General features: G+C 33.8%; 1 protein-coding gene across 7 annotated transcripts in view; it reads left to right on the top strand.

The window, feature by feature from the left end:
• STRN3 (striatin 3) overlaps window positions 1–26850 on the top strand; it is a 106003-nt gene that overhangs the window by 51060 nt on the left and 28093 nt on the right. For 5 of the 7 annotated variants that reach the window (XR_009606137.3, XM_060619443.2, XM_078448349.2 and 2 more), the window contains exons 4-8: window positions 4325–4406; window positions 6034–6207; window positions 10764–10893; window positions 13348–13489; window positions 18543–18653. Coding sequence is in view for 6 of the 7 variants with exons in the window: in XM_060619443.2 (XP_060475426.1) it covers window positions 4325–4406; window positions 6034–6207; window positions 10764–10893; window positions 13348–13489; window positions 18543–18653 (639 nt within the window). In the remaining variant the exon portion in view is untranslated. Of the gene's footprint in view, window positions 1–4324; window positions 4407–6033; window positions 6208–10763; window positions 10894–13347; window positions 13490–18542; window positions 18658–26850 lie in introns of all 7 variants that reach the window. The other 2 variants (XM_060619449.2, XM_060619444.2) reach the window with 2 other exon arrangements.

Genomic DNA, 26850 nt, shown 5'->3' with positions numbered 1-26850 from the left:
TTTTGCTTCGATAGCATTGGTTAGTTAGATGGTGGACCACTGTAATAATGCCTAATATTTTGGGGAAAATAATAAATGAATAAAAGTAAATCGTTGTATCTATATCTAAATCCTGAGGTTATTTATCCTTTTTTCCTTGTGTTGAAATGTGTGTAAAATTGTGAGTGCATTTTGGTATCAGAAGTGAAAGGTAATGAAATAATTCTACCCTTGTAGATAATTCTTGTCCCGTTCTATAAAAGTTTACTTTTTTATTATTACAAAGTTCTTTTTATCTGGAGAAGCTGTGATTACCATAGTTTAATTCTGAAAATAGGAAATTTGACTGAATTTGGAAACCTCATAGGCAGCCAAATAAGAGAAGGAAAAGAATCTTCTCCATTTCATCTTGCTCTGTACCAAATCTTGCATTTTACACTAAACTAAATAGATAATGAGTGTGAGAGTAGTATCTGATGAACAATTATGCTTGGAAGAGATGGCTGGGTATAGGAAAAAGCTAACAGTTTAACGTTAATTTTAGGGTTCTACATGATTACAATGTGGGTAGTCTAAACATCTAGAAATGAATAAGGAATTCTTTGATTTATGTTATGCATATTGGGAATGTTATCAGTTTCTTATTTCTCAGGTATATTTAGAACTCATATACATTTTGATCGTGCATTCAAATTGAATTCTATGCTGGTCTTGGATGGTGGTTACTAAGATAAGAAAAAAGTGTATCTTTATTTGGATATGCAGTTTTTCTTCTTTCATAATAAAGTTGTACCATATCTAATAAAGTTAAAGCATATATGGTAAGGAAGATAAAACTTAGATATGGAGGTTGGTTTTTTTTGTTAGGTGGCAGAGTAAATTTTAAAAAATTAATTGGTTTTTAGTTTAATGTTAATATTAAATACTTAATATTTAAGTACTTAGAACTTGGCAGAAACACTTCATACACAATTTAATTTTTTACATTTACCGGTTTTATCATTTATTATATCTTCAGGTTGTTGGTATCTATATTTTAAAATAAAGAGACCAACATATCAGCAGCATGGGTTTCCTTTGATCTAGCTTTTCAGTGATGGTGAAGGTTCACTTTGACAGTAGGGAATAATATTATGGCCTCATCCTTGGAAAAGCAACAATAAAAAATAAAAAGATGGAAGGTCTATATATTTTGGGCCGTGTTGACTACAGTAGTCTTACTGCAGTTAGAGGGAGTGGGGTGGCTTCATAGAAGTTAATGAATCTGGAGCTTTTATTTGAATCTTTTTCTTTCTAATATGGCTAGAATATTGAGAAAATAAGTATTCACTTTCTGACTCAAGGGCTGTCCCCCTAACTTGGTCTGCGTAAATGTGAGGAAGGAGGCTAGTTGCAGCCACATTGTTCCTGGAGCCAGTCAGAATTGGCTAGCTGGTTTCAGTGCAATAGTGTGTGTAGAACAAATCATTAGCAGATAAGTGTCTGCTGCCTGCTAAAAACAGACTTGTTTTTATCTGTATAAACTTAAGTTTTAAGTTTTAAAACTTCCTCAAAATGAGGAATAAAATGACATTCAGGTGTTTTATTTATGGGAAGCAATATTTAGTAGAGTAGATTTTCTTTATTGATGTAGAAAAACTATTCACAGTGTTTAGTGTGGGGGTGGGGAGCAATGAAGTGATGGACAATATATAACATATAAACAAAATTGGTTAAAATGACTTCAAAGTATAGATCGAGATAACCATTAAACAAATTAGTGTTGCCTTTTATATACCCAAAACTAAATCAAAATATAAAATATTGTCTTGACAGAAGTATGATACACGTTTTTATACCTATGTCTCAGTAATACGTATATATATGGCCTAAACCTAACCCTATAAAAGGGGTTGTATCTAAATATGTAAAGAGCTTTTTTGTGTATTTAGGGGGGAAAAATCTATAACAGTAGGAAAATAGGCAAAAGAAAAAGCAACCCATAAGAGAAGATATCTAAGTGACCAATAAGTGTATGAAATGATGCTCAATGTTATTTGTTATTGAGGAAATACAACCAAAGTGCAGTACATACAATTAGACACCTATCAGAATGGCTAAATTAAAATGGAAAAGACAAAAAAAAGGTCAAGTCTAAATGAGGATATAGAACAACCAAATCTACTGGTGTTGGGATTGCAGATTGATAGAACTGCTCTGAAAGTAGTTTGCCAATAAGACTAAAGGGAACATAGCAGCGGCATGCTCTGAAGCCCAGTAATTCCAGTCTACATACTCTACTTCTTAAAATGCATACGTGTGCTCATCATAAGGCTTGTATAAGAATGCTTATAGTGTCTTGTAAAAATCTGGAAACAGCTTGAATGACCTGCGGTATTAGAATGGATACATGTAATGTATGATTTTAGCATAATGGAATGCTATTTAGCAACAAAAGTGAAAAAGCTGTAACTACACCTGACAACATGGACAGGTAACATAACACTGAAAAATGATATAAATGATCTCATGTGTATCAAATTTAAAAATTAATCTAATTTTTATAAATCAGGATAGTATTGATACTCTTAAAGAACTGTCTAGTGACTGCAGGAAGGTACAAGGAAAGCTTTTGGGACACTAATAATGTTTTGTTTATTCATCTAGGAACTGATTACATTGATGTGTTAAAAAATTCTTTGAGCTGTATATATGCTTTTGGTGTACTTCAAGGATATCTATAGAAAAATTATTTATCATAATGGAAGGTAGAAACTAATGTCGACATTAGTGGACTGGTTAAATTAAATAGGCATATACTTTCTGTGGAATACTGTGTGATCATTTTATGTAATATTAATCTGTGTTCATTGACATCAAGAGAATGTTCAAATATGTTAGGTGTCAAAAGCAGCTTTATAGGACAGTATACACATTGGTGCCTCGCCCCATTTTTAAGGAAAGGAGAAGTTTATGTATGTATTTTGAGATGAAAAATAGGAATGATAAAGTCTCAAGCACTAACAATTTTAATGATAGGATTTGGGGCGTTGTATTTCTTTTTACAAATGTATTTTTTTGGAGCACCTGGATAGCTCAGTAAGTTAAGGATCTGACTCTTGGTTTCTGCTCAGGTCATGATCTCACAGTTGATGGGTTCGAGGTCCGCATCAGGCTCTAGTTCTAGTTGACATTGCTGACCTGTGGGATATTCTCTCTCTCCTTCTTTCTCTGCCCCTTCCCCGCTTATGCTCTGTCTCTCTCTCTCTCTCAAAATAAATAAACTTAAAGAATGTATTTTTTTCTCCAGTGATTATGTATTATACATGATTTAACAGCAAACAAAATTGTATAAATAGATGAAATATATAAACAAAGGAGCTATTAAGATGAAATAATTATTTCTAGAAATCTTAGACGTTCTCTCTGTTCAGGGGAGGAATGAGAAGGTGTAAATAATGGAATTGTTACAGTTAGAGAAGTAAGGCAGGGAATATTTGAATTAACTACCAGTAAGTTTTTCTTTTTATGACTCTGAGGAGTCTAAGAACCTGACAACTGTGAGCCATGCTAAAGGTTCTCAGCATTCATTGTGAGGGCTGATCTTCTTTGATCCTCTGTTGTCTGCATTATCTTATTTTCATAATGGGAATTTTTAGGAAAATATTTCTTTAGTATCATTAGTGCTGATAAGTATTTGTAAATTTCTCACTAGGGATACTTATTGAGAGCTTAACTCACCTCAGATTACAGTATTTATTAAACTCTTAGTACATATACTCATTTGAGAATAAAATATGGTCTTTTACATATAGTAGAAACTATTTTCTGGTTTTAGTTCTAACAATGAAATTAATTATATAAAGTGTTACGAGTAAGATTTAAAGTTTCCTGATAGACTCAAAATTAAGTCATTGAATAGTTTTATATATACTAGATTTAACAGTGTTGATTTTGAATAGCTTAAGTAAATATTAAATGTAGCTTTTTAATTTTGAACCCATCAACCCAGCAGAATTCTGATAGTTAAAACAATTTTTTTTTTCGATAAATATTGAAATCACTGAAATGAAATCATTTCATAGCCTGAGTTTTTGGTTTTTGAATCCCTTGTAGAATAGTTAATGTACTCTTAGGTTTCCCAGTTTTAAAACAAGGCAGGTTGTACCTGAGTGTTTTGTTTATTGGGATAAACACATTTAAAATGACTGTAAATACTCAATAGTTGTTAATTTACTTCTATCATTTATAAAACATTCAGTTATTTTTTTATGGGAATTTATCCCTGAGAGAACTTTGGCAATATTTTCAAGAGTGGAAATGCTGTGTGTGAAATTGTCTCTTTTGTGTATGTGTTAATTTTTAGAAGAAACCAAAGACACAGAAGCTCCCACAGCACCTCAGAATAGCCAGTTAACGTGGAAGCAAGGCAGACAACTGTTAAGACAGTAAGTAATAGTTCATTTTCAGCTTTCTTTAAGGATCTAGGTATGCGAATGCTTATGTTCAGTAACTTTGCAAGTAAAAAATTATTTGATGATACTAGGACAGTGTGTATAGTTTTTATTGCTTTCTTGTTTCTTTTGACTATTGGATCTTTTTAAAGTTGGTATCCTATGAATGTTCCTTTGGACACTGCTCAGGATGATGTTGTTTTCTATTTATCGTGTAGAATGTCATAAAAGCTGGATGGCTGGAAGGCCAGAAGAAAAACAATACAGAGTTCATACTTGTAGATACTCCCATTCCTGTTATTGCAGAATTCATGTACTTGGTTTTAATTGGGACTGTGACTGGTTTATAGAAGGAATTTAGCTGGTAACCTGAAACCTTTCATAAGTGGCTTGCTAAATCCTACTTTTACTTGAATTTTTGAGGAAGCTTTTTGATAATTAAATTCTTTGCTGTATTATTAGAAGTAATTCTGTGGCGGGGAACCTGGGTGGCTCAGTCTATTGAGCATCTGACTCTTGATCTTAGCTCAGGTCATGATCTCACGGCTTGTGGGACTGAGCCCCGCATTGGGCTGTGTGCTGGCATTGCTTAGGATTCTCTCTCTCCTTCTCTGTCTGCCCATCCCCTGCTCGTGCTTTCTCTCTTTCTCTCTCAAAACAAATAAATAAAACATTAAAAAAAGTAATTGTGTGACATATCTTACTGTTTTAGTCTGTTTTAATCAGAATTGGCTTAACTTGATGAAATAAATGACTCTGAGTCAAGTGCTTTTACCTGGATTGTGTGAGATTTTGTCTGCTCATTCAGACCACATGGTTAGAGTGTGATCGCAGTTGTTCCCCCACAAAAAGAGAATTGCGGTTTTTAGAAGAGTCCAATAGCTATAGTGAAATCAGTTGTACAATATTTCTCTTATAAAAGCCTAGTCTTATTGCCTGGATTAATATTTTGTCTCTCCTCCTTTCTCTGAGAGTAGTTTATCTCTGTAATCTTGCATGTTCATTTGTCAACTGTGTACTCTGTTTTCCATTGTGATACTCCACTGAAGCTACTCACAGACATAGTTAAGAGAACTTTTTTGTTCCTATTTGATCTTTTGGACACATAAGGCATTAACCATTGTATTTTGAATTCTTAACTCTATGCTACCATTTCCCCCCTTATTTCTCAAGTACTTTCTTTTAATTTTTTTTGAGTTTCTCTTATTCTTTTAGCCCTTTAGGTTTCTGTGTCCCAGGCTATCTGTTCTAGAGTTTTTTCTCAGGGCAACTTCATTTAAATCCATGGGTTTAAATACCATCAAACACTGATAACTCCCAAATCTAGATGCTGAGTCCAATCTCTTCTGAGCTTTGACCTTTCTTATTATTGTGCCTAATAAATGTCACTTTCTTCACTACTACGTGATTATCTGATAGATACCCTATAAATCAGACCCGGACTCTTTATTCTTCTATTCACTAGTGTATAGAGAAGAAAATTTTGAGGTAAAGGAGGATCATATTTTACAGGATTATGGGTTTTTTTCCTTGATCAGTCATTGCTTGATGTGATTTTTGAGTTAACAGGTTTGTAGGTGTTAATATATGGGATCTAATATTTTAAATTGTCTCTTAACAGATATCTTCAGGAAGTAGGTTACACAGATACAATATTAGATGTCCGATCTCAGCGGGTAAGGTCATTACTTGGACTATCCAGTTCAGAACCAAATGGATCGGTAGAAACAAAGAACTTAGAACAGATCCTGAATGGAGGTGAATCTCCTAAGCAAAAAGGACAAGAAATCAAAAGGTATGATCTGTAGGTTCACACTGTTTATATAATGGGAATTATGAATCTCTTTAACTTCTTGTTACTACTAGGGTAACAATTTTTAAAGCAGGTAGAATTCACATTTAAAGACTTTTCTTGTACATGGTAATAGGGGCAAATAAAGTTTAGCTTAGATGCTTTTTAAAATTGACCTGTTTTAAGTTTTGATGCCGAGAGTATGGCTATAGTTCTGAAATAGGTGCTAAATTTAAATTTGAGAGTGATTTCTTGCAGTTCTGAGCTATTTTAACATCATGATTTTAAAATTTTGCTAGGGTATTTTCAGTAAATTATATTGGTACTCTGTAACTAGAATAGCAATGGTTATATACACACTAGTGTGAAAGAAACAAGATTTGCATTATATTTGGGCTTAGAAAATCACCAGTTACACTTTTTAAAATTAAATGTCTTTACTAAGATAAAATTCACACACTATACATTTCTGCCATTTAAAGTATATAGTTTGTTTTTAGGATATTCAGACTCACTCAGCCATCACCACAATCTTAGTTTAAAAAAATTCATCATCTCACTGGGGCGCCTGGGTAGTGCAGTCACTTGAGCCTCCGACTCTTAATCTTGGCTCAGGTCATGATCTCATGGTTCATGAGGTCGAGCCCCACATTAGGCTGTGTGCCCCTCTTTTATCCTCTATAGCTCACGGAACACACTTCCACCAATGGTGGTATATTTTCAAGTGAAGTTGAACCAGTGATTTCTGATTTCTTCAGAAATAAAGCAACTTAGGGTAGATTTTCCTGAACTGGAAACAGGAGGATTATCTCAGTCTCCAGCTAAGCAGTGAGATTCCCTGTTTTCTTCAAGTATTCAGCATCTGGTATGTTGGCAGCGGGTCTGATATCCCTTCCCGGGGAGATGTTGAAATTTATTACATTAATAGTCCTAATGATCCTGACAATTGGGATCTGCCAATGAAATGGTGAGCCTCTGTCCTCTGTCCTCTGTCATGCAAAAGTGAAGCCAGCTGCTTGGGAAGGCATGCCCATGTACACAGTTCATACAGCTAGCCTTTTGGTGCTTCACTTTTAAATGTGAGCATTTAGGAGAGACTTTAATACAGTAATTAGAGACCAAAGGAAACAAACAAAAAAAGAAACTCAGAAAACAGAGAGTAGAAGAGTTTCAAAACCATAATTACTTTTCTAAAAAGACTGAGAGAAGATAATACATCTACAAAACAAATAGGATGTTCTTCTATTCTGTTCTATTCTATTCTATTCTATTCACTTATTTTGAGAGCAAGAGAGCACATGAGGGTGGGTGAAGGACAGAGAGAGAGGGGGAGAGAATCTCATGCAGGCTCTACACTGCCAACACGGGGTCCAATGCAGGGCCCAAACCCACAAACCGTGAGATCATGATCTGAGCTGAAATCAAGAGTCAGGCGCTTAACCAACTGAGTCACGTAGGCACCCTGGTGGGATGTGTTTTTAAAAGGTTCATCTTAAAGCTAATAGAAATTAAAAGGTGTCATAGAAATGATTTCTATGTAAAACTTGGAAGATAAGATGGAAGAATCACCTCCCACCCCCAAAAATAAAAAAGGGAAGAGAGGAAATGGAACTGAAAAGGTAGGAAAATTCATAGATCACTCCAGCAGGGCCAACATCTGACTAGGAATTTCAGAAAGAACAGGTAAAATTATCTTACAGATTATTAAAATAGTAATAAAAGAAAATTAGCTGGAATATAGTTACAGCATGTATTTCCAAGGGTGTTTCCAGTTGGAAAGGATTCTTCCCAATTACACTATAAAATTAATTTTAAAAAAGATCCATACAAAGTTGGGTGAGCGATTCACTCTTGATTTGGCTCAGGTCATGATCCTGTTGACCTGAGGGTTGTGGGATTGAGCCCTGTGTCAGGCCCTATGCTCAGCATGGAGCCTGCTTACAATTCTCTCTCTCTTTCTCTTTCTCTCTGTCCCTGTCTTCCTCTGCCCCTCTCCCCTGCTCACGCTCTCTCTCTCAAAGAAAAACAAAAAAGCAAAGGCCACCATCATGAATGCCAGAAAGAAACATCTCAAAATAAACAGCATACTAGCATGCAAGTAGTAAAGTCTCAGACCTTGTAGATGTAATTTTCATTTTCCTAAAGACTAATGATGTTGAGTATCAGTTTATGCTATTCATGTATCTTTTTGATACAGTGTCTATTTGAGTAATTTTCCCATTTTTATTGTTTTATTTGTTACTGTTAACATTTTAAGTGTTCTTTATATGTTCTGGACACAGGTCCTTCATCAGATATGTGACTTGCAAATATTTTCTCTCAATCTATAGGCTTCTCTTTAAATTCTCTTAACAGTGTCTTTCAAAGAACAAAGTTTTTAATTTGGGGAAGTTGGATTCATCATTTTCCTTTTATGGATTGTGTTCTATTTGTCTTATAAAGCCATGCACATATATTGCTGTGATCAAAAACAATTCTAAAAACCTAAAACATGAGTTTCACTTTAGAGACAGAAATTTCTCTCCAAGGGACAACACTACTTCGTTTGTCAAAGTTCAAAACAGAATTCTCAGGTCTTCAATATACTATTTTCTATTTTTCTGCTATTAATGTACCAATTTTGTCAACTATCATTTTGCCTTTCATTTAATCCCCAAATGTTAAGAGTTACAGTAAATGTTGAGCTGAAAAGTATATGTTCTGTTATTGTGGTAGTTTTTTGTTTGTCTTTACTAATTTGTATTTGGACAAACCATCTCTTAAGTACATTCAGTTTTTATGCAGGCCCTTAAACAATGTGCTGGAACAGGCAGAATATAGTAGACCTGTTAAAATCTATGCCATGTTAAAGGGCTATTAAAAAATAGTCTGGGGGCGCCTGGGTGGCTCAGTCGGTTGAGCGGCCGACTTCGGCTCAGGTCATGATCTCACGGTCCGTGAGTTCGAGCCCCGCGTCGGGCTCTGTGCTGACAGCTCGGAGCCTGGAGCCTGTTTCAGATTCTGTGTCTCCCTCTCTCTGACCCTCCCCCATTCATGCTCTGTCTCTCTCTGTCTCAAAAATAAATAAACGTTAAAAAAAAAATTTTTTTTAAAATAAAAAAAAAATAGTCTGAATGATATTGTATCCTTAGAAACAATCAGGGAGGGGGAAAAAAAAACTCCAAATTTTAGATTATTCTTTTTGGTACCCAAAGATCATCTAGTTCAACCCAAACAGTTTACAGGTAAAGAAACTGAGGCTAAAAGGTTTAAGTGACTTGGCCAAATTCAGTCATGTAGTTAATGGAAGAACAGAGACTTTTATTGTGAGAGGCTGTGTTGAGCTGAAATTTCCACCATTCTCTTGCTGTGTTGTTAGACATTTAAACAGCTTTTTAAAAACTTCTTTTGTAAATAGAAGAGGAACTCAGATTATAGCTTAAAAAATGAGTTTGTAGGTAGATAAAAATAAATTATCACTATTACCTAGTACACAAATGGTTCTGAAAGACTTGAAAGTATTTCTTTAGTATATTAAAAATCCTGTTTTCTAGGTAAGAATATCTGTGAAATGGATTGGAATATCTATGTCTGATTTACCCCATAACTTTAAATCTGGGCAGGTTTTAGTCTTCAAATATTTGGGCCAAACTACAAGAGGTTGTAAAACTTTAAGAAATGCTAAGTTTAGGGGCACCTGGCTGGCTCAGTCAGTAGAGCATGTGACTCTTAGGGTTGTGAGTTCAAACCCCATGTTGGGCATGGAGCTTACTTAAAAAAAGAAAAAGAAAAAAATGCTAAGTTTAAGTTGCTTGCTTGTGATGGCTTTATTTTGAGAAATAATAGCACATTTGAGTGTCTATGTGATTTTTTTTTTTTTTTAAATTTTTTTTTTCAACGTTTTTTATTTATTTTTGGGACAGAGAGAGACAGAGCATGAACGGGGGAGGGGCAGAGAGAGAGGGAGACACAGAATCTGAAACAGGCTCCAGGCTCCGAGCCATCAGCCCAGAGCCTGACGCGGGGCTCGAACTCACAGACCGCGAGATCGTGACCTGGCTGAAGTCGGACGCTTAACCGACTGCGCCACCCAGGCGCCCCTAGTGTCTATGTGATTTTATTTTGATACAGTAATTACTCAAAAATATTTTGGACAGTAAACATTGGAAAAACTTAATCACTTTTACTTGAGCCAGAAAACAATCTTTTCTTGGGTAGAGTACTTAGGCGTTACATTATAAGTAGGTTATCATTTGAATCTTTATACTACTTTCCTTCCTTTTATTTTTTTAAAATTTATGAGAAAGAGCACAAGCAGGGGAGGGGCAGAGAGAGAGAGAGAGGGAGACACAGAACCTGAAGCAGGCTCCAGGGTCCAAGCTGTCAGTGCATAGCCCAACCCAGGGCTCAAGCTCACAAATTGAAGATCATGATCTGAGCCAAAGTTGGACACTTAACTGACTGAGCCACCCAGGGGCCCCTCTATACTATTTTCAAGTACTGTTTTAAAATAGGAACCAGAAAGAAATGTTAGAATTAACCATTGGAATATCTGGATTCATCTTTTTCCCCTTTGACAGGCCTTCTGGTGATGTTCTTGAGACATTCAATTTTTTAGAAAATGCTGATGACAGTGATGAAGAAGAGGAAAATGACATGATTGAAGGCATCCCAGAAGGAAAAGATAAACATCGGATGAATAAACACAAAGTAGGAACTCATTTTTTAATTTTTATTAGCTAATACACACACTGTGGCTGTGGGAGGTCAAGTCCTGATCCCTCAAAAGCCAGAGGTGGGCCATCTGCTCTCACTCTCTCTCCCTCACAGCAGGGCTTTCATTCTGCACAAGCAGATTCAGAACTACTCACCCTTGTTTCTCTCCGTATGCCTGGCTTCCCAGGAGCCTGCAGCTGAGATGCCCAAGTGAGGATGGGTCAGTTAGTTGCGAATTCCCAAAGCTTCCTAGGAGAGCCTGGAGATGTGGAGGTGGGGCCTCAAGAAGGGGTGGCTCCCCAATCCGATATGGACGTCGCCCTCAGCCCTGGGTGGAACAAGATTATTTACACTGTACTGTCACAGTGTTTTTGCACTTTTCAGATGTTCTAGATAGTACATATTGTATCTTGGTAGTACATATTACTTTGTTTACGTATTTGAGATACAGAAAGGCTAAAAACTTGAGAATATATATTTGGAATACAACATTAAGGAGCTTTACATGTCAGTGTGCACTCCACTGGGTCATCAGTCCTAGTACCTACCTGATACAGTGTCTATGTTTGCTACTTTATTTTCCCAATTTGATACACACCTTATGATGTTTTGGTATTTTGAGATGAACTCTGAGTACAAAGCTGTACCATAACACAGGATGTCAGTTGTTGGTGTGACTGGACGTACTTGCATCAATAAAAGAACATGTTGCTCCCCTTGAAAAAAAAAAATCTATTCTATTTGGAATAGAAATTTTCAAGATGTCTTAAGTTACATTAGAGTGATTGATCATTTTTTATTTTATCATATCACATGCAAGTTTTATATATAGTCAGCTGTTACTATTACCCACATGTAGTAGAAATTATTATTTGGTGTATCATTCACTAACTAGCCATAAAGGGTCTGTTTTTATAGAGCTAGTTGGTGGTTTGAAACTTTAAAAAAAATAACCAGGAACCCTCTCTCCACTGCTGCTACAGTTAATAGTCACTGCTGAAGTCTGACTCTTCATGTGCAGTAAAACACATGGTAAATTAACTCAAGTTACAGTGGGGATACTCCCACTCTGGATGAGGGAGTAAACTGTGGATTGTAAATATGTGTGTTCACATTCTTGTTTTTTGGTAAAGATTAATAAAAATTTACTTTTGCTTGTAACCTAGAAAACTGGATTATCTATTTGATCAGTGATGTGATTTAACTATAAATATAAGCAAATTAGACGATCCATTTTTGAATTATCATAGTAGTATATATTTTTTTAATGCTTATTTATTTTTGAGAGAGGGAGAGAGCATGAGCAGGGAAGGGGCAGAGGGAGAGAGAGAGAATCCCAAGCAGGCTTCACACTTAGAGAGCCCAGCACAGGGCTCTGTCTGAACTGTGAGACCTGAGCCTAAGTCAAGAGTCAGACACTTAATTGACTGAGCCACCCAGTCACCCTGAGAATACTTCAAGTATGTTAAAAAAAAAAAAAGTGGATAGGTTAAGTTTTGGTTCCTTGGGATATTAAGTAATGTGGGGAAAATGCCAGCTTTCCTCAAAAAAAGTTGCCACACTGTAATTGCAGTTCTCAGTGTTTCTGTCACATTTCATGTGTGTAACACGGGTGAATAGAGATTTTGATCCTTTCCCTTTTTTCGTTTTGTTTGTTTTTTTCCCCCTGGGATGCATAGCACTGTTATTATCACAGCTATTGACCTAAGATCAGTTAATATCCTTCTTAGCTATGCCATATCCCTGTGAATAATAGAATCTGTAGGCACTTCTCAGTGAGTGAAATCAGTTCAACACAGTGTATCAGAATATAAGTGATTGCATGGGTCTATAAATAGGGTAATTGTGAATCTTATAATTAAAGAATTTAAATATTCTTGCTTAGTATTTTAACGATTTTGTACTACCACATTACTTGCATCGCATCTTAACCGTAATCTTCACATGGTGCTGTTAACCATTTATATAGGGTACAATCTATGATTGGTGAACTACATGGAAAAACTAAAATTTTGTGTATTTAAGTAATTTAAAAATGGGAGTATAAATATAAAGTTAATGGTGTTACTCATATGTGGAATTTGAGAAACTTAACAAGACCATGGGGGGGAAGGTAAGGGAGAAAAGTAGTTACAAACAGAGAGGGAGGGAGGCAAACCATAAGAGACTCTTAAATACAGAGAACAAACTGAGGGTTGATGGGTAGGGAGGGGAATGGGTGATGGGCATTGAGGAGGGCACTTGTTGGAATGAGCACTGGGTGTTGTATGGAAGCGATGAATCACGGGAATCTACCCCCAAAACCAAGAGCACACTGTACATACTGTATGTTAGCCAATTTGACAATAAATTATATTAAAAAAATAAAGTTAATGCTGTTAAAAACATATAAAGGACCCCTTTAAAATCTAGGATAAAAATAATTTTTGGCTTATGTTCCATTTACAGATAGGTAATGAAGGTTTAGCTGCTGACCTAACTGATGATCCTGATACTGAGGAAGCACTGAAAGAATTTGATTTTTTAGTGACTGCTGAAGATGGTGAAGGAGCTGGAGAAGCACGGAGTTCAGGGGATGGCACAGAATGGGGTAAGTTGATAAAAAAAAAATATGGGGGTGGGATAATATCTAGCCCTTAAAGATATATTACTATTAAATATTATATGTGGAATGTGAGTATTTGAATGTATGGTAGCAGTTAAGCAAGAGCAAGGAGAAGTGGTAGTGAATAATTTCAGGGTGTTCTGCACCAATTTATTTAGGTTTGGTGACAAAATTATGTTTAATATATACTTTTTGTTAGATTTTGATTTTTGAAGCTTATTGATTTAAAGGTGAAATAAATTCAGTTCCTTTCTTTTTAGCAGATTAAAAAAAACCATGCATGTATATACTTTTAAACATTCCCATTATTTAATTTGGCAATGTATCTAGGTTTAAAGAAGACTTAACTCTTTTTGTTATGCCTATATAATATTATCTGACTTATTACTAGAAAGTAATAAAGCTACTAATCCTTAATTATAGCTTTGTGTTGAACAAGGTTTAGTGAAGGTATTAAACTTTATTACATACAATATTTAGTATGCATATATTAGGGCCTAGCCTTTGGGAATGATATGTAATGCTAATAATAATTCAGCCATAACTGAAAGAAAAGATTTCTATTTATACAGGGTTGAAAACCTCATTAGAAAGTAAAATAAAAGTGTAAAAATTATATTAAGATAATAACCTGAGGTCCAGTATGTTGTTCATTTAATCAGCTTTTAATACAAGCATGTTATCTGGCAGGTAGAACACACATTGTGTTTACAGAGCTTTATTGGAAAAGGTTACTGTGTACGTTAATGCATATTTCAGTCAAACACCAAAGTTGCTTAGCTATTTGCAGGAGGAATTAGCACTAAATACTTAAAAACTACTTTGGTGATGGGAAACACGTTATTAAAAATGTTGTATTTATATATTGAACCAATATTGCTAATAGAAGAAATAAAATTTCATAGGTAAGATAATTGTTAACTATCCAGATAACAATTTCAAGCGCTTAAAAATCTGGATTTTGTTGCCAGCTTTCTTACTGTTTATAATTCTCAAGCATTGTTTCAGACCTTCACTTACCTCTTCTTCTAAGTGGGAAGAGAAGAGGCACATTAGTTGAAAATAAGAAAAAACTTCAGAATTACTTTATAGTCTTTGATTATACATTTCTGTACTTACTTGAAAATAGCTATATTCTAGTTTACTTTTCTTAAGAATTAGCCTTGCTCAGGAGACATGGTAAAAGTATTAAAGTTTTTGTTAAGCTTCTTTGTGCAACCCATTCAAGTGTTGGAGATACCAATTTTTTTTTTTTTTTCTAGTAGTTTCTAAAGTACTGGGGTTTTTTCGCAGGTTATTTTATAATTATATAAATACGTTTATATTATATATATATAATTATTTTATAACATGTATATTTCAGGTTTAGAACCCACAGACACATGAAGAAGAAATTAAAAATTACCTATAATGCCACTATGTAGAGAGAATCATGGTTAACATTTATATATGTATATTTATTTTTATTTAACAAAGGATTTTGCTGAGTGCTGATTTATAACCCACACTTTTCACTTAATAAATTGTTCTTCTGCAACAGCAGTTTTAATAGCTTCATAATATTTTGTCAATATGTTCCATTATTTAATTGGGGTTTTACTGAGGAATATTTAGATTATTTTCATTAAAGATAACAATCAGTTTTCGAAGATCTGTATAGCTAAATCTTGGCACATCATCATTCCTGCTTTGTTCACCTAAAATTGCTGGAAGTTTATTAGTCAAAAACATACAAAAATTTGGGGAATTTAATTTGTATAAAATGGCATTATTTCTTTAATAATGAAGTACCATATTGTTTACAGTTGATGGTCCTTCTTTCCAAAGACTTTTGCAGTTTGAGGAGCAGGCCTAAATAGTGAATGATAACTATAAAATGTTATTTACTTTTACTATTAATATTTGAGTGACCTGAATCTCTGTGTAAATGGAAGTAACTGAAAGTTTCTTCCTTACAGATGAGACTGAAACATCTTTAAAACATTTTAAGTTCTTTAGAAGGAAAGAACAAAATGGTTTAGGCAGTTTCTTTCCTTAACAAATGAAAACTGTCAAAGGATCTTTGCAGTGTTTCTGAATTTATCTTTTCTACTCAACAGGTTTTATATTCAGTTTTTCTAAAACAAAGAGGATGGATATACAGACATAACGTTTATTTAACTCATTTGCTTAAATTTGAATTTACTTAAATGGGAAGGTGGTGGTTTTGAGATTTAAATTATTGGGTAAAGGCAATTTTTTGGTATTTTTTTGGTTTGTTTTTAATAAGTAATGTATCCTAATGAAACATAACCCAATACATACCCACAGTGGATAATATGTTACTTTGTATGTCAGAAATCTGCTCAGATATATCAAATTTTGAAACCTTTTATCATGTAAAACTGCTGCTTTTAAGAGAGCTTTTAAATCCTGTTTTTTTCTCTTACCTACATTTGTAGTCTGAGTTTAATTTTGGTAGTTTTTAGTTTTTCTGCTAATCAAAAATGTTAGTGGGCTTTCTAAATTTGCTGTTTCTCTCATGGAGACTCAGCATTTTGAGCATGTTTGGTTTTTTTTTCCTCCAACTTGAAACTGTGATTTGTGGAAATGTATAGACTAAAAAAAAATAATTAGTATCTGAATGTTTATATTTAAATATAATAGATAATTAAAGTATTGAATATATGCATAAAGTTGGTTATATTTTTATGTTACATTAAGTAGATTTATATAATTCCTCTACTTTGATAGTTAGCATTACCATAGAAGAATTTTATGTTTTTGTGGTTTTGAGTTGTTATGCGTCATTTTTTTGTGTGTGCATATTTGTGTTTCCTTATTTAAACAAAAAAGTTCCCGTAACTGATTCAACCTCATTTCTTGGTATTTTTCCCCCCTAGATTTTTAAAAAACAGAATTAATATGTAGAAGATTATGCTGCCTCTTCCTTTTTGCTCTTAACTATTTCTTAAAAGCAATATCAAATCAGCTGTTACTTACCAGGCAAGTTTCAGGATGTTTTCTGAGCACATATGCGTTCACCAACCTGTTCGTTGCACTGCCTTGAGTTAACCTTTGTTTTCTAGACTTTAGGTTATCTTGCAAGTAATACTTGTTTTTTTCCTTAGGCTTACCCGTTTATTTTCTTTTGCTTTTTTACTCCAGTACCCTTTGCTACTTTAATTACAGTTACTCACAGCTTTATTTTTTCTACAGAGGTCTTTGAAAACCTGGCTATCTTACTAAAATTTTAGATCCTATGGAATTACTTACCACTTAAGATTTTTTTTTTGTTTGCTTCTGTAGGTTTAAAATGTGTCCATTTGGCTTACTTTAAGTGGTCATTTTTAAAAGTAATTAATTGCTTCATTAAGATGAGTGCAAATGATTAATTCTTCATATCACTTTTTTTTTTTTTTGGAGTCTTCAGTAAGTGCACAGAAGGACTTCTCATACAGCACAGTTTTCTGTAAACTTCATGATTAGAGTACACGAAAAGTGAATTTTCTGTTTAAATCAGTATTACTACATTATTACAAACAGTATTAAAATTTGCAGATTTGACAAATAATCTTACGTGTAAATTTCAGTCTCGAGCAACCTACTTTTAAGTAATTCAAGTTGGCAAATTAACTTAAAGTTTTGGATTAATCTTTTTATATACTGACTACCTAAGATTATAGGTATATCCATAAGGGAGAAAGTGATAATAATTGTAGTAGGAAAGGCCCAAGGTACAGTAAGTAATTGAATTTGTATGTGTCATTCAAATAGAGTTTCTTTTACTTACTAGATATAGCAATCTATAAAAGGGGAGGAAAAAGGCTATTTAATGTCCACTGAATTTGGATTAAGTCAGTGAGGCCCAGGCAGTTTATAAGACTTGTGAGCTAAAATAATGAGTTACCAAAAAATGTAACAAGTGTTTTTTTCCCTAAAATCTTACTATTTTGTCAGTCTTGATTGACTTAGCCTATATGTTTTGGTATAATTTTTATTTAGTGACATGCTTATATAAATTCCTGGTTGTTACTCTTTTACAGAGTGTTAAACTTCCTAATAACGAGGCTGTTTTAGAACTAAACACATGAAGGAAAAGCCCATAATACTTAAAAGGAATTCTAATAGACTTACGTTTATTCTGCTTCTTTTTAATGCTGTTTCTTCTAGATTACCATAGAGTAAAATTTTTGCAGGCACAAGTATCTACTTAAAATAAATACAGATTTGTGATTCAGCTAAAATAGCTGAAGTTTCATCTTTAGCAGATGTACAGCAATGTATGTTTTCACTTTTCCATGCTTGTCACTGCTTTTATCTTACCCTAAAAAAAAATCAGCCCTAAAAAAATTCTTCAGTGGAATTTGAGTTTTGTTTTTTTGTTTTTTTTTGCTAATCTTAGTTGTAGACCAATGGAAGAAGGTAATGAGATATGGAACTATTTGGGTGGGGTGGGGGCCAAGGTGGGCTTCTCTGAATGCTTTGTATGTATTATTTGAGACATTGTATTTTGGAACTATATGTATGTATTATATTGGACTAGAATGCCTCTCCATTAGTATAGTTATCCCGTGCATGCAGAATCAGTGTGACAGAAGGTGCATGAGTATTTTCATCAATAAAATGGCACTGACCTTTCCAGCTTGCACTCTTATGAATAGTTCGCATGTAATTCATTCATTTGCTTTTATGATGCTGGCTGAATAATTTTTATTAACATTTTTATAAAGATGCAGTGATCTATTTTGTATAATGTTAGTTTTCTAATATAAGTCCGTTGAATATTAGTCATTGAAAGAATAATAACCTTCAAATTTGTGATTCATAGAAATGAAGCACCATTTAACTGTTAGTATTAACTGTATAGAAACTTGTGAGATGGGCTTTTAGAGTTTGAGCTGTGAATACCAAAACTGAAACTGCACCTTTAAAGTATTTTGGGTATATGCTGTTAGTACATTTTTATTATGATTATGTAAAGCTATAACAGTTAACTGCCAACAGCTTGCATTGCCAACTGCTGATTTTTTTTCTTTTAATAATATGCTGCATGTAGATAAAGATGACCTCTCCCCACCTACTGAGGTTTGGGATGTAGACCAGGGGCTAATAAGTAAACTGAAGGAACAGTACAAGAAGGAACGAAAGGGGAAGAAAGGGGTGAAGAGTAAGTGCAGATTCTATTATAATTTTTGTATACCAATCTTTGAGAAAAAAAAATTCTTCAACTCTGTGTTTTTTTTGTTTTTGTGTACTGGGCAACTAACTTTAAATTTTGTTGTATAATTAAAATTTATTTGAATATAATTTAGGATGTGTTATTAAATGCAAAATCATTTCAAATATGTTATTGAGGATGAAGGAAAGATTTCAAGGAAGGGTTTTTTGTTTTTGTTTTTTTAAGCTTTAAAAAGTTTACCAAATTGTAAGGAGTATTGGCCTTGGAATTAAAAGTAATAAAAATTTGTTCAGAAGGGAGAAAGTATAAATTTCCTTATTTTTTTAAGTAGGATGTTACAGCTGTAATCAGCTCGTATCTAGGTTACATCTTTTAGTTTGGGAATCCTTAAATTTAGTAAATTCAAAAGACCTTTCCATTGTTACTGCTTTCTGGCCTTAATCCAACAGCAAACCAGGACGCAGCAGAAAAATCTCTCAGGTAATATTTTCTTGACTTCTGTAGCAGAAGGCCACAAGAAAGGTTTGTTTGGTCAGTGAGTGAGGAACATTTGGTACCTCATAGTATTTTTCACTGTATTGTGTCCAACCACTGTACTATAAAAGTATAAATTTAGCTACAGCACCTCTCAAAGAAATCATTCATTTCCATTTTGTGAATCAAACTTTAAGAACAGCCACATGAACGACATCTTCAGACCTTTGAGTATTAAATGAAGACACTTGAAACTTATTTTGGGGAAACTTTTTTGACTCTGTCAAGGACAAAGTGAATAGCAAAGACTAAAACCATATAGGCATTCTGTCATATTCCTTTCTGTGGAACAGATAGATTAGTTTATAAAATAGCGAGTGTAGTGGAAATGGGTATAAGTTTTTTTCAGTAAAACTCTTTTAAATGGTTTAATTTATTGTGGAAGCTAATAAATGTGTTTGGGGGACTTTATCTGTTACACAATTTTCTTTTATAACATTATGCTAATTTGTTATCCATGTGAATGAAAACTGTTCTATAAGAAGTTTCAGATTATTCAGTGAACTGCTTTTTGTATTTAAATAATTTAGTGCTGGGTAGGGGCTGTGTTCAGCTCTAACATCACTTGCCTATATAATTTAAGCATGTGTAGTATGAAATACTTTTCACATGACGACTATTGTAATACAGACACCATGACATTAGAATTTTGGGATTTAGGTCTTTTTTTTAATGAAATGAAGTAGTTTAATATTAGATTACTTATTTATAATGTATGTTTTTCATGAACTGACTCATCTGCTGAAGGTTTCTTTCCAAAATGTTAGATAATGTTGCTTTAATTTAAAATAAATACACTTTTTTTCCCTGCTGTCATTAGATCTATACCTTTTTCAGGTTTAGAAAGAAGATAGAAGTTAATTTAAGGTCTCTTTTAGTTGTAGGCTTTAACTGTTTCTAAAAAATGGTTTTATGTTTTTAAAATATGTTTACTTATTTAAGAAGTATTAGAAACAAATGAACTGAAACTAAAATTCAAAACCCCCATAAAATCTTAATTTAATTAACTTTTAAAACTAGGATATATTATGAACAGTTTTGTTATTTGTCTATGTAGTTGACACTTCATAGAAGACATCATTTCATGTCAGTAAATGTTCCCGCTGTATAACATGTTTTCATTTGTTTTTTAACCAAAAAAAAGTACCCTGTTGTCAAATATAAGATTGGAGAACTATGTGAAGTAGACAAAAGGGGGTTGCTGTGATTAAATCAGGAGCTGGGGCCCACAGAGCCATCATGCCTGAGGCTCTCATGTCTCAATACTGTTTCATTATCTAGATATGTGCTGTATTATTTAGCCAGGTCCTTTTAATTTTGATTTTATGTTGTTTTTTTCAAAAAAGGAACTTTGTTTATATAACCATAAAAATAACACATGATTGTTATTCAGACAGTATAAGAAGTATAATATATAGAAATAAAAAGAAAAAATGAAAAACACCCGCAGACTTATTACCTAGAGATTAATATTTAGCAATCTATCTTTCCATGTTTTTCTAAGTATCTTTTTTTTTCATTTTTCAACAAGAATATCATTAAATTGTTTTTAAGTCATTTTTTCTTAATGCTTCACAGTCCTGTGAATGAAATACAATTTTAGTGGTTCCATAGTATTGTATTTTGTAGATTTAACCTGGCATCCATTAGTTAGACCTTCAGATTATTTCTCATTTTTAATGTTTTTATAAATGTCAAGTTACCTATATAAAGAGAAAGATATAAAGGTGAGGTTTCCAGCAAAATGTCTTAGTAACGAATTAGGAGATAATGTGTTTGTTTTTGCACTTTTCTGTGAATTTAAATTAAATCTTTTTGTTCTTGAATGTAGAGTTCAATGTGAGCATATTGGCTCTGAATCCCTGATATGAAGATAAAACTTAATGGGGGAAAAAAAACCTCCTTTTTATTTATTTTTTTAATGTTTATTGATTTTTGAAAGAGAGAGAGAGTGTGAGCTGGGTAGGGGAAGAGAGGGAGGGAGACACAGAATCTGAAGCAGACTCCAGGCTCTGAGTTGTCAGCACAGAGACCAGTGCGGGGCTCGAACTCAGGAACTGTAAGATCATTACCTGAGCCAAAGTCAGACACTTAACCAACTAGGCTCCCCTACTTTTTAAATTGATGTATCATAACTTCTAATGTCTTAATCTAGGTAGATCATCATATGAATACAAAGATTAATTTTATGTGCAAAGGATAATTCATGAATTTTCTTATTCTTTTTAGCTATCTTTGTTGGATTTTATTCTGCTATTTTATCAGATATAGCTTTGTAAAAGGTAGAATAATTCATAAACTGAAATCTTTTGACTTCTTTATTTCCTTTATCCCAAAATGTGAGTGAATTAGACCCACTGGACCATAGCACTACGTTTCTACAGATTTTTAGAGGGAAGAAAATTATTTGCTAATTTTAGCACATACATTCAGCAGATGTAATCCAACCTAAATGCATTTTTTTTTAATGAAAAAAAAAAAGGTGAGCGTATCAACTTTTTAACTTTGTAAAAAGATTCAACCATGATTTGACTCTTAATTGGAAAGAATTCTAAAATCCAAAGCTAAGAAATGAATGCGTGTCTTCTAACTTGTCTACTCCACTCTACCCTTTTCTTTCCACCTGAGGCAAAAGAAAATGACTTAAAAGTGACAGTTTTGCCTTAGATTGTAGATATAATTCAGTATTAATTTCATGTCATGCTAAGTGAGATATACTTAGGAGATACACTTTATCTGTTAATACTTTTTTTTAATAAAAAAATTTTTTTTAATGTTTATTTATTTTTGAGAGAGAGAGAGAGCATGAATGGGGAGGGGCAGAGAGGGAGACAAAGAATCTGAAACAGGCTCCAGGCTCTAGGCTCTGAGCTGTCAGTACAGAGCCTGACGGGGGCTCGAACTCACGGACAGTGTGATCATGACCTGAGCTGAAGTTGGATGTTCAACCGACTGAGCCACCCAGGCGCCCCTATCTGTTAATACTTCTAAAAGCAAAGATCATGAAACTAAAGAGACTTGATGCAGTTATTTTGCTCTCTGACTTCCTAAGTGTTAAGCTTCCTTTTCTTTTTAACTTTTTATTTTGACATAATTTAATACTTAAGGGAAAGTGCTATTGCAAGAAAAGTGCAAAGAATTCCATGTAATTTTCACCCAGGTTCCCCACATGTCAATATTTTACCACATTGCTTTATTCTTTCCTCTCTATAAATACATGCATTTATTATTATGAACAGTTCAGAAAACAGGTTGTAACCGTGCTGTTCCTTAAATGCTTTAACATATGTTACCTGACCACAGAAACATTACCTAAGTGACCACAGTGCAGTGATGAAAATCAGGAAATTAATTGATGTAGTACTGTTATCTGCCCTACAACTCAGTTTTCTTTTATTCTTTAATAATTTCTTAAGTGTTCTATAATTGGCAAAGGGAGTCAAGGGGAAGGATCTAAATTAATTGTGTTAATATTTTGGTCTGGTATGATTTTTCTAGAAAAATTTTTGATGGTCTCCATTTTACTGTATTTCATACCTCAGTAAGAATGTGTAAGTAACAAAAATCAGAGTGTAGCATCTAGATTAAGTGTGAAGCATCTGAGGGGCACCTGGGTGGCTCAGTCCGTTAAGCATCTGACTTTAGCTCAGGTCATGATCTCACGGTTAGTGGGTTCAAGCTCTGCATCAGGCTCTGTGCTGACAGCTCATAGCCTGAAGCCTGCTTTGGATTCTGTATCTCTCTCTCTCTCTCTCTCTCTCTCTCTCTCTCTCTCTCTCTCTCTCTCTGCCCTTCCCCTGCTTATTACCTAGTTAAAAATGAATAAACACTAAAAAATAAAAATTAAAAAAAGTGTGAAACATCTGAAACTTTTATTTACAATATGAGGGAGGAGTTAAAAATCTTTTAAGATTTCCTTCGATTTTTGTCTTTTTCAACGTGGAAAGTTTAAATTGTGGATTATGGTGTATTTTCTTTTGATAGATGCTTTTATTCTATGCCCTTTTGTTACTCCTGTGCTATTTAAGACCTTTAAAATTGAAGCTTATTAAAATTAGATTATTTCGTATCTTTTCTTCAAGCGATTTATAGGCTTTTCCCATTTCAAAGATTCACATTCTGAGAATACATATGTTTACAGTTCTGGTTCTTAGTGAATGAACTTAGTTTTCCTAATGAGTGTCATTTGTTCCAACTTTCCGGTCTTTTCAGTGTATAGAATATGATTTTCATTCCCCTTCTTTCCTAGTGTTAATTGAATTTCTGTACATCTTTTGATTTGATTGTCAGTACATTGGAAAAGGGAAGTCTTTATTTTTTTCAGTATTTTTATTTTTATTTATTTATTTTTTTAAATTTTTTTTTTTTAACGTTTATTTTTGAGACGGAGAGAGACAAAGCATGAACGGGGGAGGGTCAGAGAGAGGGAGACACAGAATCTGAAACAGGCTCCAGGCTCTGAGCTGTCAGCACAGAGCCCGACACGGGGCTCGAACTCACAGACCGCGAGATTGTGACCTGAGCCGAAGTCGGCCGCTTAACCGACTGAGCCACCCAGGCGCCCCTTCAGTATTTTTAAAATATAAATTATAAGTGAGTGTCCCTGGATTGTTTTCTCATTTTCATTTTTTTTACATTTCCTATGAGTGTTTGTCACTTGTTCTTCCAGATCCAAGATGACAAACCATCACCAGAAAATGTAATAATTTTGTCAAGTCTGAATTTTGTCCAAATATCTGTATTTTGAACATTTTATCATTTAAGGAGAAATTATTCATTTGCAACAATAACATTTTGTAAGTATTTCAAAACAACTTGGCACACACTATGAAATATCTTTGATATTTAAGCTGCTTCTGTCTAGAAGTATAGTATAAATTTGAAGAGCTCATAAAACAGTTCAGTATTCTCTTTTGCATCAAATCAGAGACAAAAAGCAGTTGTTTCATAGCAAAAGGGTGTGGTTGGTTTTATATTTCCTGCTTTAATTTCACATCTTTAAAACCAACCATTCACTTCATCAACTCAGATTTCTTTGTTTTTTGTCGTCCCCCCCCCCCCCAACCCTGAGAAAATACCTTAACTAATTCATTTTGACAAGGGTCAGAAAGTATCAGATTGATACTCTTTAGAGCAGTACTCTTTTTAAAACTACAGAATCCCTTTGTGGCTAAACTAGTTGATTTTCCTTATAATTGTGATGTTATTTTTTTAAGATGATATTTTATCATGTGAAAACTTTATTCTAGCTAGAATAATAGAAAGTAAAACAGATCTAGTAAACATGATATAAATCCTTATTTAAAAATTTTATTTATTTATTAAAGAGAGAGAGCACGCGAGAGTCAGTGGGGGAGGGGTAGAGAAAGAGGGAGACACAGAATCTGAAGCAGGCTCCAGGCCCTGAGCTGTCAGCACAGAGCCCAGCCTGGGGCTTGAAGTCACAAACCTTGAGATCATGACCTGAGTCGAAGTCAGATGCTTAACTGACTGAGCCACCCAGGTGCCCCAGCTAAATCCTTATTTTAAAATAAACTTAACTTTTCCAGATTGCCTACTAACGGTTGCTTTCACTTCAGAATATAAGTTTTGATAAACACAGGGTGCTTTTGAGAAAAGGAAAATGTTAGATTCAGTTAAAAAAAAAAAAAGTACTGTTTTATTTAGAATAATACAATCTATAGAAAGGTAAATTTCACACGTCCTGAATATGTGTGATTGAGAATATGTATAGGTTTAAAAACACTAACACAGCAGTCATCAGTCCATAGTTTGGCTTACATGTGGCATGATTAGTATGTGTTTCATTGTCCTGTAATCTGTTTAGAGGATTGTGATTTGTATAGATTTGATGGCCATGGTTTAGGAGGTAGGTGGGTTGTTTTATAATTCATAGTAAAAAAATATGTTTTCCATGTTGTAAAGTTATTTTTCCTTCTGTGGAGTCCAATGGTAATTAAGAATCAGATTTTATTTAATAAATGCTTAATGAGTTTTCAATTAGGCCCTTGAATGTTTTTATAATGTGTATAGTATTGTTATACTAATACCTTTACAGTGTTCTCAATACTGCTAATTAGACTCAGATTTTTTACTTGAAATTGTATTTTGTTGCATTTATTATATTTAGGATCTCGGATAGATTTAGAAAGAGAATGAAGACACATTAAATTTGTATTTGAGGTGTATTCTATAAACTAGGGACTAAATAAGACTTATATCTGGTTATGAAATCTGCTTTGATCTTATAGCAATTTTTGAGAAACTAGAATTAAAGCAGTGTTCTTACATCTTCTCCTGAACTTGGCACTATGCCACAAAAAGACTAATGTTTGTAGTAAAAAAAAAAAAAAGAAAGTTATTACGTAATTTGGGTTCTTCAGTTTAAATAATAACTTTCATGTTATCTCCTAATTTCCTTTCCTTCCACATTTTTCAGTCTGTGTATTCAGGAAGATTATGACTTCACATCTGTAATAAAATCCTTTCTCATCTTTATTGTTTTTGACGTTACCTTTCATGAAATTATCTGTAAGGTAATATCTAATAAAGTCAAATGTTATGGTACATACAAGTATAATAAGAATGAGCAGGGAAAGGTCAGCAAAGGCTTCATAGAGGAGATGGAACTGGTTTGAAAGAATGGGTAGAATTGTGATAGGTTGAAGTGCATGTTAGAGGATAGAACTGTGTGTGTGTGTGTGTGTGTGTGTGTGTGTCTAGGAAGTGTTTACACTTTCCTGAAGAATAGCTGAGGACAAAATATGGAAGAAATAAACTTTAGTGAATATTGATACATAGGGAAACTGCTTTGACTTGAAAATCAGGGAGATTGTTGTCATGGAGCATTAAAAGATAAATAAGATTGGATAGGAAAAATAGGAACAGATCATGAAGCACATGCAAGATGAAGGACAAGATTTCAGTTAGCTTTGATCCAAAGAATGTTGAAGTGCCACTTGTGGTTTCTGAGTAAAGGGTGATAATTGTGATAATTTTAGAAAATTCATTTGGCTATGGTATGCAAATTTGATTAAAGATAAATGGAGCTGGGAGGTAGGAAAACTAGGAAATCTATGGCAGTAATTGATAAGAGTGAAAGCTTTTATTAGAATAAAGTCAACAGAAAGAGGAGATTAATCTGAAGAATAATAAAGGAGAATTCTTTTTAAAAACAGCACCCCCACCCCATTTTAAAAGTTGAAGAAGAATTGTTAAAATGTAGTGTAGAAGTTTAGAAAAGAAACCAGACCAATGGTGGCGACACTCATAAATGGGAAAGTTACAAAGGAGAGCTATTTTGTGAGTAAGGATAACTAACTTTTTTTTTTAATTATTAAACCTTTTTTTTATTAAATCTTTTTTTGTTTGTTGTGTTTTTCACATTACAGAGTGTGTGGGGAGGGGCAGAGGGAAAATGAGACAATCCCAAGCAGTCTCCATGCATGCCCTGGGCATGGAGCCCTGGGGCTTGATCCCACAACCCTGGGATCAGGACCCTAGCCGAAATCAAGAGTCAGACGCTCAACTGACTGAGCCACCCAGGTGCCCCTGGATAACATTTTTTTTTTTTTCATGTTGAATTTAATTGATGGTTAGACATCCAGTTGGCAGTTTTTCATTTATTAGAGAATTTGCACTCACTTCAGTG

This window comes from Panthera onca, chromosome B3 (assembly GCF_046562875.1).
Source record: "Panthera onca isolate mPanOnc1 chromosome B3, mPanOnc1 haplotype 2, whole genome shotgun sequence".
Lineage (NCBI taxonomy): Eukaryota > Metazoa > Chordata > Mammalia > Carnivora > Felidae > Panthera > Panthera onca.
Note: the sequence above shows the minus strand (reverse complement) of the source record. Positions and strands in the feature narration are given on the sequence as shown.